The sequence below is a fragment of the Chaetodon auriga genome, chromosome 17 (genome assembly GCF_051107435.1).
Source record: "Chaetodon auriga isolate fChaAug3 chromosome 17, fChaAug3.hap1, whole genome shotgun sequence".
NCBI classification, from domain to species: domain Eukaryota; kingdom Metazoa; phylum Chordata; class Actinopteri; order Chaetodontiformes; family Chaetodontidae; genus Chaetodon; species Chaetodon auriga.
Window position 1 is genome coordinate 11277281 of NC_135090.1, and position 19138 is coordinate 11296418.

The window sequence follows — 19138 nt, forward strand, 5'->3', positions numbered from 1 at the left end:
TAGCTAAAAACTACAGTGACCAGCTTATTTAGCTTTTTATAAAAGTACATATGGTGACCCATTTTTAAAGATTGACACCCTCAGTAACTAACATGCTTGGGGTTGAGTGCCACACATCAGACAACACTGATTTTTGAAAAGTGTTGTTAGGTTTGGTCTTTGAAATGCTTGGCGACATCAAAACTGACATTAAAGTGACTGCTGGACTTCGAAATGTCAAAAACACTCAGCACATTATATCAGCTTGTTCAAATTAGACCACATCTGTAAACACACAGTCTGACACACATGCTATTGCAGAATAAGGATCAGAAACAGATTAGCACTTCACTGGGCATTCCTGTAGTCTAGCAACTGGGATCTAGTTCACACTACAACTTGCAGATTGCTCACAATGTGACATTCAAAATAGTGAAGTGGTTACAATAGCAGCACGAGGACCAGACAATGTGACTGTCTGTACAAACAACTGTGGCACTATCGCCTCAACAATTTCAGTTCTACGTTGAGTTTCCATGGAGGAGACTCTGCTACATCAGTAGAAGTACATCAATACTCAAATACACAAAACAGGAACACAGAATGGTTCCCCTGTACTATTTTGGGACCTTCAAATGCGTCTGTCTGTGGGTAGAGTCTGAATAACAGCAGCCAAATTTAAATCTCAATTACCTCATTCATGATTTGAGACGCACTGTTTTGACAGAGGCGGAAATTTAAGTTTAAAGCCCACTTGATTTGAAAACGCATGTGTGTGTGTGTGTGTGTGTGTGTGTGTGTGTGCGTATGAATATATTGTACGTGTCACTGTTTGCATGTAGGTGTGAAATGGTGATAATGCTCTGATAAGGGGAAATTCAGCTCACTAAATGCCACATTTTGATATATAGTATGAGAGGGGAATTCAGATAGATGTACTTAGAAATGCACATGCTTTGGGGAAGAAAATGCTTAATAATTTACAATTGTGCAATTGTTGGGTTTCCACCTACAGTGAAGGACACAAACACTGACATTCAGACACACCAACCAAAAATCTGCCAGCAGACCAACTCTCCCTCTCTGTCCTTGTCACTTACTTTGTGCACTTGTGTTAGCTGGTTTGTGTCTGTGCACGGGAATCCCCATTTGGCTCGCATATCACCTCTGACCCCCACTTTGTCTTCACAACAGCTTAGCCTCAGACTGTGAGAGGAGAGTGTGGGAGAGAAAATCAGTGAGATGAGAGAACCTTTAAAAGGGGACAGAAAGTCAGGCAGGTGTTAGAGGAGGACTGGCGGCTCAACAGTGGACAGTGTGTGTGTGCGTGTGTGGTTAGAGCGTGATGAGACCAGACCAGCGTGATGGAAAGCCCAGCCGACTGCTAACACAAACACACCAGGGGGAGAGAAAGAGAGAAGAGGGGGAGGGCAGTGAGGTCAAAAAGATGGGGGAGGAATGACAGAGAAGAAGTGTGTTTTGTGTCAGCGTTACAGCGATGACAGCTGTCATTAAGATGCTGATGCTGCACAGTATTGACAGGGCCAAGGGAGTGTTTACAAAAGAGCCCATTATCAAGTTTAGAAGCGCGGGACAGATTCATATTTTGTGCTCCGGACCCCCATCACCCTACTCAGCCCTCCCGAGCTCAGAGAGGAGACACTTGGCCTGGGAGGGGAAGGGATGTTTCACACGCTTAAAAAAGAGTATGGTGTGTGTTTCCTTCATTACCATAATTGAGAATGACTGGTGAGAGGGCACAGAATGGGAGGTGTTGGCACTCCCCCCTCCAATATTCCCGTTTGACAAATTGTGTGAATGAATGAGTGGAGGGCTGGCTCGGCTCCAGGCTCCTGAGTGACAGATGGGGTCAAACAGAGTAGATAAGGGACTTGTGTGAGTGTGTGTACTGCTGAGCTTACTGCTGTGCATTGGTTGGAGACTGCTGGCACACACTCACAATCTTTGTTTCGGCTGCGTGCCAAGCAAAACATGCCCGATCTCTCTGGTAGAGCAATACCGGACAAGAACAGGATCAAGCCAAAGATGGTAGACCGTTGTGTCTTTTGTCCTTGCGTCTCTCTGTTTTCCTCCAGCTTAAAACGTTGTTTAGTAAGTCTTTGGCTCCTGCTCAGCGGAGCAGCCGGCGAGGCGAGGTTACTCCATGTCATTGGAATCTGTGCACAATGGACCCAGCCCCCCCGCCTCCTCCTCCTCTTTAGCACCAGCTTGTGAACCCCTCTGCTACAACTCTGCTTTTATTGACCTCCCCTCTCCCCAACTCCTTTCACCCCAACATCCATCCACACCCAGTTTGGGTCCTGACACACACACAGGAGCCCTCAGTGCTGTTAAACAGCTCCCTGAAGAAGCAATATAAACATCAGTGTTCAATTCAAGGCCGTGGTTCACTTGGAATGCACCCCACAGCAACTCCTTGTAGTAAGCACTTTATGTCTCTCCTCTGCGCTCTCTCTCTCTCTCTCTCTCTCTCTCTCTCCTTATTTGTCTCTCTTCCCTCCCTCTTTAACTCTCTCTCCTCCTCTGTGATACAGCGAGGACGGAGCGTCGTTGCCATGGTACCGCCTGCCTGAGTCAGTACAGCGGTTAAAACACGGTCACTCTCCTGGCTTTAGTGTGGGATGTTCAGTCGGCATGTTGGTGCGCGCCGGCTGAAGCAAGCACTATCTTAGCGGTGCTCCGGTGTGTGTGTGTGTGTCTGTGTGTCTGTGAGTGTGTGTATGTGTGTAACTCAGCTCCGCTCTGTCCCGGGATGAGACTTTACCATCAGCTGTGAGACGAGGTCCATTGTTGGAAGCGCGGGGACACGTCGCACACCTGCGGCTGGATGGAAATAGATGGAGGAACTTGCGCCGCAGCCGCCGTCGCCGCACTCAACCGATTGCTTCACCTCCTCTCGTGGTCCAGGGGGGAGCGCGCTTGTAAGCTGATTTAACCCGGGGGATGTGAATACCTCTCCGGGATTAGAAGGTTATTGGGTGAACGACAATGCCCCGCGGCTCGGTCCGGCACTCCCTGCTATTGTTCGTGCGGCGGCGGACGCAGGGTGCCCGGTCTCCCCCGGTTCATCTCCAGTAGCCGTAGCTCCAGCCTCTGCCCCCTGCGCCTCGTCGCTGCTTCGCTCAGGTCGAGCTCCCGGTGTGGATAATATGACTTCCTGGCTGCGCACGTACGGCAGCGTCCCTCTGTGTCTCCTGCTCTGCTGTTTGGTGGTCGCTGTCTGCGCAGAAGCCTCCGGTGCCGGTGAGTGGAGGCTCATTAGGGCCAATTACATCATATCCCAGCAATTAGCCCACATCGTGCATCTTGTCAAGAGATCACTGCGCAACATCAGCTCCTGTCCCGCCCATCTGCGCTCTCCGCGGGGGGTCTACCGCTTTCCCAAATGATTCACATAAAAGACCCCCAGCAGATCTTTTTATTAAGACCTTCACCGCAAGTAAACCTCTTTAAAAGCATTTTTAGATTGGTCTCTACTTATTCCCTGTTATTAGCGCATGTTTTAATGAGGCTATGAACTAGTATTTATTCATTTGTGAAGAGAAACCTCTAAAGCCACAATCAGGGGACCCACTGGAGTAGCTCATACCGCACCAACCGCATGTTCAAGCATGTATCGATCAGTTATAATTAGAAGTTAAATGCTTCACCTATTCAGGGGGTTGCCAGAGGCCAGGAGTGCTAATTGGGTCAGAGTGGCTTGTTAGTGGGCTGTTAGTGATGCTAAGACCTGCAGCCTTTCTCTGTCCTACATTCCAACCCTGTAGCTCACTGAAATGGCTCTGGAAAATTGGATTCCGGCAGATAAATCACGTCAATGAATCATTAATCCCACTACAGTGGGCCCCAGGTCCATTTTGTGGCTTTTGTCACCCTGTAAAGATCTCTAGTCTCCATCCCAGCTGGATTTTTCTGCTAACGCTGCATAAAAGTATCTGAGTGATTTGTCACAGTGTCACCACATTAATGCATTTGCGCACATTTAGCATCCACTGATTGACTCATGATTAGATGTCCTCTGTGTCTGCATGTGTGGGTGTGTGTTTGTGTGTGTGTGTGTGTGTGAGGGTGTGTGGGTGTGGGAAATGATCCATTGCACCACTCCAAGAGCTCAAGCACCTGTTCCCACACTCCCAGCCGTTTTCCCACTACACGGCCGGCTGACACGTACTGAATAGCCTCATATGAGATGCTAAGAGGTGCTTCCATCATCAAAAGTGTGCATGAGATCTCTAAATATCCACAGGGGCTCGACTGCATGGCTAATGAGTGTTGACACACATATTCTTTCATATGCTAATCACGGATTCTTCTCTTCATCCCATTTCTTCTTCATCTTTGGCTGACTGTCTCGTTTTGTTTTCTTTCTCTGCCTCTCTACCTCTTTGCCCCCCCGTCATCCCTCTGCAGGTGACAGTGTGTGTTGGTCTCCTAGTATCACTTCTTGCACAGAGTGTCTCAGCCGTGGACCACAGTGTGCCTGGTGCTTCAAAGAGGTAGGAATGTGTATAAAAGAGTGTGTTTGTGTTGGACGGTGAGAGGAAAAAAAAGAGAGAACGTGGCAGACATTCAGCAGCATTCCTCAGATGACACACACCAAAGCTTTGATGCCACCCACAGATGTGAATATAATGTGCATGTTCGAGCTTACTGGCCTGCCCTATGGCCTCTGTGTGTGTGTGTGTGTGTGTGTGTGTGTGTGTGTGTGTGTTTCCATGTGTGCTTTCTCATGTGGCAGTAGAGACAGAACCACTTTCTATGCATGTGTTTAGTCTAGGCGCTCACACATATCACTGCATTTCTCTCAAAGCGTGCATCCGGCAGTGTGTTTGTGTGTCTGTATCTGTCTTTCCTTTCTGGGTGTCAGTCTGTCTCGTAAAGAGCCCACCCCGAATCAGACTTGAGAAGCTGTAAAGCCTCCCAGGGCCACACCAATCACCACACACACACACACACACACACAAGCTGCACCGGCGAGACTGGACTATCAACATGTGCGTGTTTACAGACTTCAGGTGCTTTCCGACCATGTGAACCCTAACCTTAACTGACATCATTAAGTGGGGCCAGGCTCAGTGGTGTGTGAAAGCATAAAAACACCACCTCCCTAACCTCCTACACACACACACACACACACACAAAGTCACTGAGCCACGCTTGGAGAAGCAGTGGAAATGAAGCAGGTACAGTGCTTGTAAATATGCACATTCACATTTTGCTGTTGACATTCAGTGTCAGGCGAGGGGGCAGATTGTGAAAGAAAGTCCCGGGAAATCGCTGTGAAACTTTCTGGTATTCAGAGTTGTTACAGGACAAATTATAGCCAGAGGGACAGCGATAAATAAACTGAATTCAGTCTAGCTTTCAGGTTCAGGCCATGGTCACACGCTCAGCTACAGGTTTTTATTGTAGACTGTTTGCTGCTTTGCTCTTGTGCTACCTCTGTTTTAAAAGTCTCAGTAATGCCAATCAATTGCGCCGTTTCAGTCCCTATGTGCATGATCTTGTTTATCATGTGACCTTAAATGGACTCTTACCAATCCGGCACACACATTTAATGGTCTACTTTTATGTTTTCAGTGCTAGTCGCTGTATTTGTGAGTGTTTTTCCCAGAGACCTGAAGTACCAAAGGTCACTAATCCACTCCAAAGCTGTAAGGCATGATGTTGTTGTAGCGTCGGGCCAGGCTATTGTGCAGCGGAGAGGTTATTTAAAGCAAGATTCATTCAGTGAAGTGATGACTAGATCATATTCAGAAATCAGCCAATTGGACCATCTAATCTCTTTCCTAGTCATCAGAACTGCAACTGTCGATGTGTAGAGAGTAGATCTGGACATAATATAACGCTAATGGTTCTCATGGCAATGTAACTACATCGCAAATCAATACAAACCCCATTAAAATGGCAGAAACAAAAAATGAAACCATAGTGAGTTATTATGAAACCGGTTTCACTTTGCCATGTTTTCTCAGGTGAAATGATCCAAAGTGCTTTCAACTTGACCACACTGTGAGCACAGATTAGAAAATGAAGTGGGGGAGAGAACACATGCACACATGTCTGTGCTCTGATGTGTTTGTGTGTGTGTGTGCTCAAGCATTTGTGAAAGGATGTAGTGGGCAACACTGGAGTAGGAGAGGAGAGTGAATGAAGACCACCTGGTGGGAAATTTATCTCTGGTTATCATGCAAATAGTAAGATTATAGCTGCATAAGCCCAACATACAGAGCAGACTGGAGTAAACATTCATGTTGGTTCCATATTTGGCAGCATTACAGCGTGTTGCCTGCAGGGCCATAGAGGATTCAACTTGACCCACTTATTTGTCACTTGTTCTCCTTCCTGAAATGCAATTATAGTGACAACATCTTAATAGACGGCTCAGCTGTATTATCTTTACGACTGACTGGCAGCATTTGCTTCTGTGTCTTGTTTGTTTTTTGTGTCGGTTTCTTGCATTTTGTTATTTTAAGACTGCAAATCCCCCCCCCCCCCCCCCCAAAAAAAAAAAAAAAACTCTAACAAATTTTTTTTGATTGAAGGGAAAAATGGGAATTTTCAATTTCCCTCTTTTGACCTTGTGTGACCTGTAGGACTTCCTGGATGGGGCGGGCCCGAGCCAGCGCTGCGACCTGCCGGTGAAGCTGCTCAGGAGGGGCTGTGAAGCGGAGTTCATGGAGCAGTCAGAGACCAAGGTGGAGGTCAACGCCACCATCAGCAGCACGCAAGTGTCCCCACGAGACATCAGCATCACCCTCAGACCAGGTAGACAACGGGCTCCTTCTAAGTCAAGTATAAAAGGGTGGATCTCTAATTTGTTTTGTGATTGCTTCTCAGTGGGTGACAAAGCAGCTGAGGTTAAGCTGTGTGTGTGTTTGTGTGCACGCGCTCAGGTTCGAAGGCAAGCATCGTAGTGGCTGTGAAGCAGCTGGAGCGTTACCCTGTGGATCTGTACTACCTGGTTGATGTGTCGGCGTCTATGCAGGAAAACCTTGATCATGTAAGTGTAGCTGTGTTGTGTTCCTCTCAGTGAGTCAGTGCTGAAATATTTTACTTAAGAGTGTATTTTTTCACACAAACTCTCAAGTTATTTTTATCATGGTTGGAAAATGACAGAAAACACAGACACAGATAACGGTTTGATGCTTATGAGGCGGCTGCTGTCGCACATGTTAGAGCTCAAACACATCTGCTTAAATCATTTTCTTCTCTATCTCGCCCTCTTTCCATTCTTCTTCTACTTCTACTTTGGATTCCTCCACCCTGTGCCCACCTGCATGTTTTCTGGGGTGCAGCTGAAGACGGTGGGTGTAGCCCTGTCTCTTCGTATGACGGAGCACTCCTCAGACCTTTGGCTGGGTTTCGGCTCATTTGTGGACAAACCTGTCTCCCCTTACATCAACGTCCATCCCTCCAAGATCAACAACCCCTGCAGGTAAGACACAGAATTTGAGAGCTGGATTTTTGATTGCCGAAAAAGTTTGGTTCATCCTCTCTGTTTAGCTTATTTTGTCACTGCTGTGTGACTAGAACTGAAAAGTTTGCTTGTTATGTTCCTCGGTTAGCCTCTTCCTCTTTTAATGAGACAAAAGAATGGTGTGATGACTTGAATGATTACTCAAAAAATACGTCTAAGGAAGTTTCTCCCATTAGTTGCTCACAATTTTGTGTGACTCAGAGAGATTCCTCATTTATCAGGGGGCAACGTTATTATGATGATGAGCTGTGCTGAGAGACAGACACAACAGAGAGACTCTTGACCATCATTTGTTCTGTTGGTTTTTGGAGATCTACACTCCTGAATGTTGCAATTTAAAACTTTCTGAACTGCCTCTACCTCAGTGATTATGAGATCCGCTGTCGACCAGCCCACGGCTTCCACCACGTCCTAAGCATGACGGGAAACATGAGCGAGTTCACACGTGTGATCAAACGCCAGCGCATCTCCGGAAACATGGACACACCTGAGGGAGGACTGGATGCCATGCTGCAGGCTGCTGTCTGCCAGGTGTGCATATACCAGATGTCAGGGCTCACAAATTCTTTATCTGTGTGCAACAAAGACAAAGAGAGTTACCAAAACACCTTGAGATGGATACAAGATTTACTTCAGTTTCTTAAGTACATTCAGAAAAACAAGGTATAGCCCCAAATTAGGTAGTAAGCTTGCATGCAAGTGAAAGAAGCATTTATTCTGAGAGAATGGTGACACTCTGACTCAGCATTGGATATTACCACTGGAATCCCAGTAAGTAATGACACCACTGCTGGGGTATGGCAGACACACACACACAGAGCTGCTTATACTATGGCTGCAGGAGGGCTGTGAGTCACAACATGCAGGGGGGCCCTGAGTAACCAGTCTGCAGGGAAACACCACGGTGGTCATGACTCTAGAAATAGACTCTCCATTATGTCAGGCCTACTTATAAGCTCACAGGGTTTCCTAAAATACACACATGCACACAAGCAGACTCACATAGGCCCTTTTTTCTCTCACACTCTCTGACGAGTCACAGACATAAAGAAGGAGACTCTGTGACTGGTGGAGGAATTTGCGCTGCTTTTCTTTTAATTGGGAATTACAGAAAGAGCTGATCACCATGGGAACTAATGTAGTTCAGATGAGTAAAACATTTGAATTTGCGGTTTCCTACCACATGTGTAAACCTTTAAAATATAAAGCATGCACATATTTCCCACATCAGTTTGGTGCAAATGTTGCTGACTGGTGACATAAGGGAATAAAAATGTGAGAGTCAATAAAACCGCTCCCCAGAAACAGAAGATGCATTAGCACCAATAAACCTTTTGTCACTTATCTCTGTTGAGGTGTGGTTCTAGTCTAGATTTGTGATGAGTTGGCTTCAATAAAGTCAAAATTAAAAAGCCAACATGATTTAAGCACATTACGCCATGTCCTGATTCCTCTCTGTGTGTCTTTTAGGGAGCAGTGGGGTGGAGACCCGCGGCCAAGCATCTGCTGCTCCTGATGACCGACCAGCCGTCTCACCTGGCGCTGGACAGCCGGCTGGCAGGGATTGTCACGCCACATGACGGCCTGTGTCACCTGGAAAACAACGTCTACACAGGGAGCACTAGGCTGGTGAGAGGAGGAGGAAATGTACTGGGAAGTCTGGCTTAAAAGAGCTCAAGCCTTTAACTGGGCAATCATTGCGTCTTAAAGTCTGCATGGCCTTTAACATGGACTGTGTAAATTACTACAAGGGTGCAGGTGAAATGAGTCTACAAGTTTTTCAGTATGACAATGCAGTACTCCACTTGCAGAATGCCACATTAAGATTGAAGGTAAATTTATACTTTTTAGCTCAGTTCAGTTTCAGGAAATATGCTTATTTGCTTTCTTTCTGAGAGGCAGGTGAGAATCTCAATGCAGCAGTCCAGGAAGACAGAGGCTGCAGTTTTAAAGCCTTTATGCTAAGATAGGCTAAGCTAGCCAGCTGCTGGCAGTAGCTTTATGTTTACGGTACAAAGTAGGACTGATCCTCTTACCTAACTCTTGCCAAGAAATCAAATAAGCTTATTTCCAAAAACATCAAACTGCTCCTTCAATCCCAACATGCTCACATACACATATGGACTGTGTACACACATGGTGTGCAGTTGAAATGTGGACCATGCAGACTTTTAAGATCATAAGCAAATTCACACAACAGGTGACTGTGTATTAAATAGTAGACTTTGACTTTGGCACATTAGAGGCAATTAAAGGTTTTCTTGTACTTAGTCTGCTGGTTGTCTCCTTTTCAGGACCATCCCAGTGTGGGTCAGTTGTCTGATAAACTGCTGGAAAACAACATCTACTCCATCTTCGCTGTGGAGAAGCAGCAGTACCAGTGGTATGAGGTAATCTCTCCCACACAAGCACACACAGCAACACATGCCCACCAATGCAAGCGAGAAAACAAATCTTGCCACATTTAGTTTGGAAGATAGGGAGTAAACACCTGTACACAGAGAACTTCAGCGATGACTTGTAACCATTCAATTATCATTAAAGCATTTCTTTACCTCCATCTCCCTTTGTCTCTTTAGGAGCTGGTCCGCCTGCTTCCCGGCTCCTACCTGGGAAAGTTAGGCCTCTTCCAGGCTCCAAACCTTATCGAGCTGGTGGTGGATGCATACAAGGTACAGAGCACTTCCTCTGCAACTTTACAGAATAACTTCTTTCTCAGTTTCAGATCCTGTTGTCCTCCCTTGGTAAATTATTCATCCTTTAGACAACAGAGAGGACAGGGACAAATGAAAGGTTAGAAAGACGAGAGCAGCAGCACAGCATGGGCTGAATTCATGAGCCCACGCAGTTATCAGGAGTCCACTGATCTGCTGAGGCAACATGAGCTGTTTTCAGTTAGCCCTGTTTAGGCATGCGCGCAGACAGAAGGCCTCAGAATCAGTGATAGTGCTGGATGTTTCCAAAAGTGTGCCTCGCTTATATTTATCCAGGAAAGTTTGGTGCAGACGCTTGAAACACAAACTTCAATTCTGAAGTTGGGAAAACAGATGATCGGAGATGTTTTTGGTCGCCGAAGGCCTAATGAAACAGAAAAACACAGACGAGAACAGGAGGTTATGGAGGGGTAAGGCCTTGTGCGTGTGTGTGTGCGCGCGTGTGTGTGTGTGTGTGTGTGTGTGTGTGTGTGTGTGTGTGTGAAAGAGAGAGAGAGAGAGAGTTCAGTTGGCAGCAGTCTAGGCTATAATCTTGCCTCAGGCACAGCGCTCCATTGTTTGCTTCGAGAATCTGCCGAATCCACAGATCCGGGTGCACAGCCATGCATACATGCACACACACAAACACACACACACACACACACACACACACACACACACACACACGCATACACAAGCAGCAGAGCCCGAACAGAAGCCGGCATTATAATAGCTATCAGATCCCCGCGGAAACCATGTGTCCAAATCATGGAAGAATACAAAGATGCTATTTTTGGCCCCACCTCCTTGTTCCCATAACCCCCCCCCCCCCCCCCTCTGTTTTTCAGAACGAAAGAAAAGACATTCTGGGGACATGTGACAACTTTAATTAATCACACTTTCCCTTTCTGTCTCTCTGTCTTGCTCTCGCCTCATTACTTTTCACTCACACAGATTACGTTCATTAAAATTTTAAGCCGTCACTGTTCTTCCCACTCTCTTTTCTCTTAACCCACATTGCCTCGCAAACAGCACAAGACGCTGGCTTTAAAGAAAATCTTGATACCACGAGGTCAATTTAATGTTGCTTTCTCATCTCTTTCCGCCCTCGCTGCATGCAGAGGTTGTTATCAGAGGTGGAGGTGTCAGTGTCAGTGGAGGACAAGGCAGTCAGCAGGTACTGGGTGTCCGTGTCTCCTCTCTGTCCTGATGGATCCACTGCGAAGGGGCAGAGCTGCTCGGGGGTGCAGCCCAACCAGACGGTAAACACACGAGCCTACCTTCAGTGTTGACACACGTGATTAATACTGTGCGGAAATTTAGCTAAATGTTACTCGTATTTATTCTGAAAGCTTCGTTCAAGCCCCTGGACATGTGTCACTGCACAGTTATTGGTTATATTGGATTACTTTGACACATACACACACACACAGACACACACAAACACGCACGCATGGCTGAGAGCTAAAGATTTGGTAAATAATCCAAGTTGAGCGGATTACAGGCTGTTTAACAGGAAAACATTTCCATGTGATTCCATGACCTTTCTGTCCTAAAATCCTTACCTAATATGAGAGTCTTTATACAAACAAATAGGACATTTATATTTAGAAATAGGTCGCTGGACTTTCCACTGCTCTCATACCTGTTCCATTTATCCAGTGAAACACAAGCCTTAGGTAGTCTGCAGAGAGCTTTTTTTGATACTTCTCGACCCTGTATGGGAGCTTTTCTGCCACAGTGGTAATGATTATAATGAAAAAAAGTAGACTGTAACAACCAAGGAGACAGTCTTTTGGTACTAATTATATTATCTTCCAGAAAATATCTTTCTGTTCGCTCCCTGAACTGCTGAGGAGACTCCTCTGCTCCTTAACTTCTGAGACTCTAAATGCTGTCAAACACCAAGATGCTTCATCACTGCCCTACAGTCTCTCCATTGTAGTGAAAGACTGAAGTTCATCCCTTTCATGTATGGGTGGATTAAAGTGAATAATGGAAAGTACCCGCACTAACCAGAATGATGATAGATATCAAAAGAAAGGCCCTCAAATAGATTCAGAGCTTTGGCATGCATAATTTTCCAACCACATCAACTGAATAATTATTCATGTTAAGTCTCCTTTAGAATCCAGCTCCTGGTCACTTATCAAGCTTTTTAAGTCTTATCAGAGATTTCCATAATTCTGCAGTGAGAGGTAGCTTCGTTTTGGACCAAAGCTGTAGACCGACCGACACTCGTCCATTGCCATCCATGGAAACACGCTGCTAGCATGACAGAAAATCACTGAGTTATAACTTTTTTTGTCTTCCCATGCAGGTCTACTTCAATATCACCATCGGCCTGCGCTCTTGTCCTGACGATGGCGAAGACGAAGATGTAACAGTGTTGGTTCACCCTGTGGGCTACAACGAATCCACCGTGGTCAGGATCCGCTCTAAATGTCGCTGCAGTTGTGGACCAACAAAGCGCTGCAATGATGACGGCCAATCCCCGTGCACTGGCACACCAGACAGCCCCAGCCAGGAGCAGGGGCTGGATCGTGGACTAATGAAGGACTCAAACAGAGATTCAAACGGGAATTGCAGGGCGGATGGATCTGATGTGGACTGCAGTGGTCGGGGAGTGTGTGAGTGCGGGAGGTGTGTGTGTGAGCAGAGCAAGCTCGGGGCAGTGTATGGCAAATACTGCGAGATAGACGACTTCTCCTGCGAGTATGAAGGGGGGCTGCTCTGTGGAGGTGAGGGGGTGGGGCACATTTCAAAAATAAGCACAAGAAATCAAAAAGTAATAATATGGGTCTACGTTGTTTAATTTCCCTGTGTAACAGTCTTTCCTCCTGTGTCTGTCTGTCTTCTCAGGGCGGGGTGTGTGTGTGTCAGGTGAGTGTGTGTGCGAGGACGGCTGGACAGGGGAGAGCTGCGGCTGTCCCGCCTCCACAGCAACCTGCCAATCAGCCAACGGCTTGCTTTGCAGTGGACGAGGCAGATGTGTGTGCGGCAAGTGTGTGTGTGACGACCCCCGGCACTCTGGAGACTTCTGCGAGAGATGCCCTACTTGCCAGAGCACCTGCCAATCATACTGGTACTTGTCAGCTTCTGTTCACGACTACAAAGCATGATGGGAGCTCTGACAGGACTGTCTGTGTTTGAAGCTGACACTGATGTGGTCTGTCTCTCTCTCTCTCTCTCTCTGTCAGGAAGTGTGTGGACTGCCACCTGTCTCACGGCCTCACACGAAAAGAGGGAGGACAGTGCAACAACACTTGCGCCCCATTGGTGGGCTACATGGATGATGTATCAGGTAAAAGGCATTTTAGCCAATAGAATCTGCTTTGCTTGTGGAAATGAGGAAAGTAGATGCTAGAAAGGGGCTGTGATTGGTTCAGTTGTGTTTGATTCACTGTAAAGGCTCCGTGTGAGCTTCATGGTCAAAGAGATGCAGCTTCTCGTTTGACTGAGGACCTTAAAGAGCACCAGGTTGTAAAGCAACAGATCACTGCCCTCTCAAGTCTTTTGCACCTCTGACAAACCCAAGCAAGGTGTCACAGTGCAGACAGGCCCTGGCATACACTCCTACCACAGGAGGTCAGCAAAAACAAGATTTTCAGCTGGCGTTTAGTTGCCCCTCAAAGATATACAATGCAAGATGTTCCTAAAACACACATGTAGACGCTTGGGATGTTTCTTGGCTGCAACCTTTGGGTAGTGAGTGTGTAGCCTCCAGCCAGGTCGGGACTTTATGAAAAGGTTGCAACCAGCAGCACATATACGAGAGGAGGCTATGAAAATGGCAGACACAGCCCAACATGCACTGTGCTTTTAGCTCTGTTTAGGTTTCCACCAACTCTTGAAAACCATATCTGAATGAATACACCGAAGACAGCTGCCGAATGCAGCTGGAGACATGTAGACGAGAAAATCAAAACCGTGAGCTGAAGAGATAAACAGGCTCTGTGGAACAGAGGGCAGCTGCAGGGTGGGTGATAATATTGTGGATTTGTGACTACCTGCAGCACCTTTCATGTTACTCGCTGTAATCTGATCCATTGTGTCAGCGGTATCAAAATATTGATCAGCGCAGCTTTCAGCAGCTCTCTTGTAACGCAGCTCTCATTGATTCTTTTGTTTTTAGAAGTCCTGGAGGATTTTCACTGGGGTTGGGAGCTTAACACGTCTGCACTGAATAACATCTCACTGCAGCTCTCTCTCTCCCTCCGTTTTCAGGTCAAGCAGGGGAGATGTGGATTCAGTGTATGTACATCAGTAATGACAGCTGTCGCTATCGGTTTCAAACAAGCTCACAGTCTGGTCAGACCCAGCTTCACATTAGCACAAGACCAGGTATAATGGCAATGCGCACACTCACACACACACACACACACACACACACGCACACACATGCCTTACTTCGAGGTCACTTCCGTTGCTACCATTGCACTACTGCACCCTGGTGTATTTGAGTCAGCAAGCTTGCTGTCAGTGTTACAGCTGTATTTTACATTTCCCCTCAGTTCCCAACTCACTTTCTTGATTTTCACAGCTATACACACGCACGCACACACGCACACATGCACACACACACACACACACACACACACACACACACACACACATACATAATTTAAAACCCACTATTTCACACATGCCCTGAGTTACACACACACACATTACACAGCACATCCAAGTGTTACAGTTCATCCCCGCCTTCCCGATTTCTGGAACAGCGCTCCTCATTGTGCGTGCCCCCCCACCCCCACCCCAAATCTCCCCCTATCCCCTCACTCCCCTCTCCACCCGACGGGACACTCTCTTCCTGCTCACGCCCACTCCTCCCGGGTGCAGCAGGAGCCAGGTCTCCATGGTAACCTCGTCACAAAATGTCAGAGCACTCTTTGGGCTCTTTGTGCTGAGCGATGAGTCCGTCATCCACACATGCTCCCCAGCAGACACACAGCCAGCTGACTATTCAGCACAGCACCGCTGGCACAGCTGCCACTGAACGAGTGTGTTTATGTGCAAAGTAATTAAGTACATGTACTCGAGTACTGTGGCTAAGTACAATTTGGAGGTACTTGTACTTTACTCTCACTACATTTATTAGGCAGCTGGAGTTACTGATTGCAGTACATACAGTAGATAAAACAGGGCCCACCTTGAGCAGCTTCACCTGCTGCCAAATACTACTTAAACATTGATGTATCAGGATCAGGATAATGTAATATTTACTAACATATCACTCACAGGGACCTTTTGTCTACAAAACTGATGCATCTGGTACACAAAAGTTCATTTTTCTTTTTTTCTTTTTTTTCTGTACTTTTACTTAAGTAAGATTTTGCATGAAGGATTTTGACTCGTAATTGAGTATTTTTATATGATTTTTTTTCTCCTATATGTTTTCTTCTTTGGTTATTGTATATACAACCATTGCCTTGTTTCACTAAGTATACTGTTGATGAGGGATTGATAAAGGATTATCTTATTTTACCTTATCTTATCTTATCTTATTTTGTAGGATCTGAATACTTATTCCCACCATGCTGCTCTTGTGTGTCTGTCTTTGTGAGGACCAGTTTGAATTTTAGACCATGAGAGTGAGGACGCTTTTGGAAATGAAGGACCGATTGATCTGTCCTTTCATCTTTAAAGGGGCGTTTGGGGATTAAGACTTGGTTTTAAAGATTTAAATTAGGATTGGATCAAGGTGAGGACTGGCGTTAGGCATATAGTTGAGATGGTTACGGTTGGAGGTAGGGGGCTGGGGTGCAAGGCTCCTCACAATTGTAGAAGTACAAACAATAGACGTGTTTTGTGTAGACAGCGTCATGAAGAGTCTCTGCACCTGCAACTTTATGCCTCTCTGATTCCATATTTTAGTGTGTACTTGAGTGTACATGTGTGATTCCTTGTTACTGCAATATTCTCTTTTCTGAGCTTTCTGCCCGTCACAGTGAAAGGCAGCCTGCCCCAGTTCTCCACAGTGAAACCTTATTCTTGTGTTCACAGAGTGCGCCAGCAGCAGTCGGCTGGTAGGAACATTCCTGAGTGTGTGTGCTCTGACGGTGCTGTGTGGCCTGGTGGTGGTGGCCGTGTCCCGGCTGCTGCTGCAGAAGAGAGTCAGGTCACAAGGGGGCGCTGCTGAAGACGGAGGCTACCACTGCACTGGAAAGGTTAGCTCTCAAAAGTCAAATATGCTGAAGGCGATCATTTGCACAGCATGGTTTTAATCAAGGGGAGGCTGTCATGTCCCTGGAGCCCTCACAAGCATTAGGGACCCCTTAAGCCTCTGGGATATTTTTGTTCATGTGTACTGTCCGCTGAAACCAGGAGTGAGAAATTTGAGTCTGCTGTTGGAGGTACAGCTGTATTTTACATTTCCTCCCAACTCCCAGCTCACCATCTACAATGTCCAGATTTGTGACCTTACTATGATGTACAGCACCTTTGAGTAGACGGGAATTTCAACAGCGGGGACTTTCTGGAGATATGTGTGCCTGAAGTGCTTTGGATCGCTTATGAGTGTTCAGACACCCCTCAATTGTTGTTCATCATTTGCCACAGATCATCTTAATAACACTGCAGATTATAGATTGTGTAAAACGGATGCATCTGTTTGGCATTTGAATTCTTACATGGGAAACAGTCCCCTGTTGAGGCTGCAGGTGTAACATTATACCCTCAGGGGAAATCTGACACATATTACATTAACTGGGAGCCTTGCAAGTGTTGTAAAGCTGAAATCCACTTTATGAAATCCACCTAAATGGAGCTGCTGATATTAAAGGGCCACTCCACTGATTTAATAAGTCAAAGTTAACTTAATAGTCACAGATACAACAACACAGCCTGTGAGAACAGTTGCATAACGTCATCTGTGGCTCTGGAGCAGCTTCACCAAGACAGATGATTACCCGGGTGACATCACCTGAGCAAACTTGGCTCGAACAACACATTTTAAACAGAACATTTAAAGGATATGGTGTTAATATTGAGCACAGTATATTTAACACTCACATGACTAACTCTGCAATTACACATCACCCTTTTCCATCTCCACCATCCGTCCCTCATAACATGAAGACTGCTTTACCAAAATATGCTGTTGAGTTGCATTGTGGGAAGTGTAGGACCAGGTCTGTGACTGACTGCATTTTTCTGCCACCCTTCAGGACCTGTCATACATCCCCACAACCAATGAGAAGACAGTCACCTACAGGAGGGACCGTCCGCCTGACCACCCCGTGGAGATGCACATCCAGGTTCCCAAGATGCACCTTGGTGACCCCTGGCAGTACTAGGCAGAGGTCAAAGGTCAAGGCCAGAGGGAAGTTAGAAGAGACATATAGAAGGAGAGTCAACTAAAGGCTTCTTTTCTGCCTCTTAAGCTTCATAAAACTTTCACCAGCTGTATGTGGAGACTCTGATAATGATAAACTTAACAATGAAACCTCCGTGGGATCACATCACATCACGACCTGACCAAACACAAACAGGCTGTGTGACTAATGTGGCCAGTACCCTGGAAATCAAGATGAAACAAAGAGCACAAGTACCCCACCTCTTCTTCCTCTCTAGCAGCAGGGAGGCTGCTTCTTCCACAGGGTAAAGGGTGATCATTCCTCGCTTTTTAGCCATGCAGCGATTACTGCTCTAACTTATGGTTGTGTATGTGTGTGTGAGAGAGTGTGTGGTGCAGGTAGATGCATTCATGCTCTATCTAGGCTTTTTATTTATGATTTTATAGTAAAAACACTACATGTTTTAGGTTTATGTGATTGTGTGACACTCCAACTGTGCTATCTCCCTGCCTTAGTCTGCCCCCGTGTGGCCAGCTTATGGTATGGCAAGTTTTTCTCCATTACTGACCTCAGCTGTATTCCCTTTGGATTTAATTCTTGAAGCACGCCAATGACTTTGAATGCCTTTTTATTTTTATTTTTATTTTTTAAGTTAATCAGATTTCCAGTCATTTGCGGCGTACCTTGTCATCTCGTGTTTTTCATTTCTTTGTTGCATTTTGTTTTTGTTAAACGATCAACTGCGTTGCAAATTAGTGTTACTTTATGGCATTTTTCCATCGTGATAAGTGAGAATATAGTTTCATATGATTGTCAGTTGTTGATAATCCGATTAGACTTGCACTAGAACAACTGTTTTGCATTATACTACTGAAAACCGAGGGGGGCAGGAGAGCTGCACTGGTGGGCTTGAAATGACTATATGTTGGGCATTAGAAGGCATCGTAAGAGCATCTGAAGCTAATGTAACAAATCGCACAACACTGGAATAACAATGGACTGAAAATTCATATTTAAAAAAGACACATACTGATCATTAACCTGCAACTGTATCATCAAACGCCTGCGCCTGTGGCCTCTATAACAGAGAGAGAACCAGAACTCTGTCTGCATGTATCTGCTCATCATCCCAGAGCCATTAATACCCAGACTGACAAGTTTAGACTCTGAGACCAGCTCCTGTACAAAGGTACGAATCAGCTCTGAAGGCACGAAGATCAGAGGTGGAAATCCACCTCATACAGTGCCGGTTGCATGGCATCTTGTGAGACTTTTGCTTGCCCAATCCTGTTCCTCTTTTTGAACTGTATTTAACACAATATTGTTTACAGCAATACCTGCTCCATTTTACTGTGAGTCAGGAACACTAATTATTATTTATTGTGATTTTTTTTTTTCCTTTTTATTTATGTTAATTGTTCTATTTTATGATAAGGCTACTTGAGTTACAGGTAGTGAGTACTGTTTGTGTTCATGAGGAGCGGTCTCTATCTCTAATCATGAGAATAATTCAGCAATAAGGTAATAATCATCTCATCTAACCGGGCACTGAGTTCGGGGTAACAACAGCACTTTTCTGTGTAGTTTTGCTGCCAATTAATGTGACTAGTTGTGTAGCATGAATATTTTCATCAAAATAAAATGTGCAAGATTTTAAAAAAAAA

The 19138-nt window shown here is 45.8% G+C and overlaps 1 protein-coding gene across 2 annotated transcripts; it reads left to right on the top strand.

Annotated features, from left to right (window-relative positions):
* Window positions 1-2552: 2552 nt before the first annotated feature.
* Window positions 2553-19138, top strand: itgb8 (integrin, beta 8). Of its 2 annotated transcripts, none has more exons than XM_076755226.1 (16): window positions 2553-3243; window positions 4411-4496; window positions 6597-6768; window positions 6897-7003; window positions 7299-7438; window positions 7846-8011; window positions 8951-9109; window positions 9775-9870; window positions 10060-10152; window positions 11295-11435; window positions 12494-12914; window positions 13036-13258; window positions 13374-13477; window positions 14401-14517; window positions 16183-16346; window positions 17346-19138. In XM_076755226.1, exons 1-16 carry the CDS (start codon window positions 3150-3152, stop codon window positions 17472-17474), a joined length of 2412 nt encoding a protein of 803 aa, XP_076611341.1. In that variant the 5' UTR covers window positions 2553-3149; the 3' UTR covers window positions 17475-19138. The 2 variants fall into 2 exon arrangements, with proteins under 2 accessions (XP_076611341.1, XP_076611342.1); XM_076755227.1 differs by having other exon boundaries at window positions 2697-2921.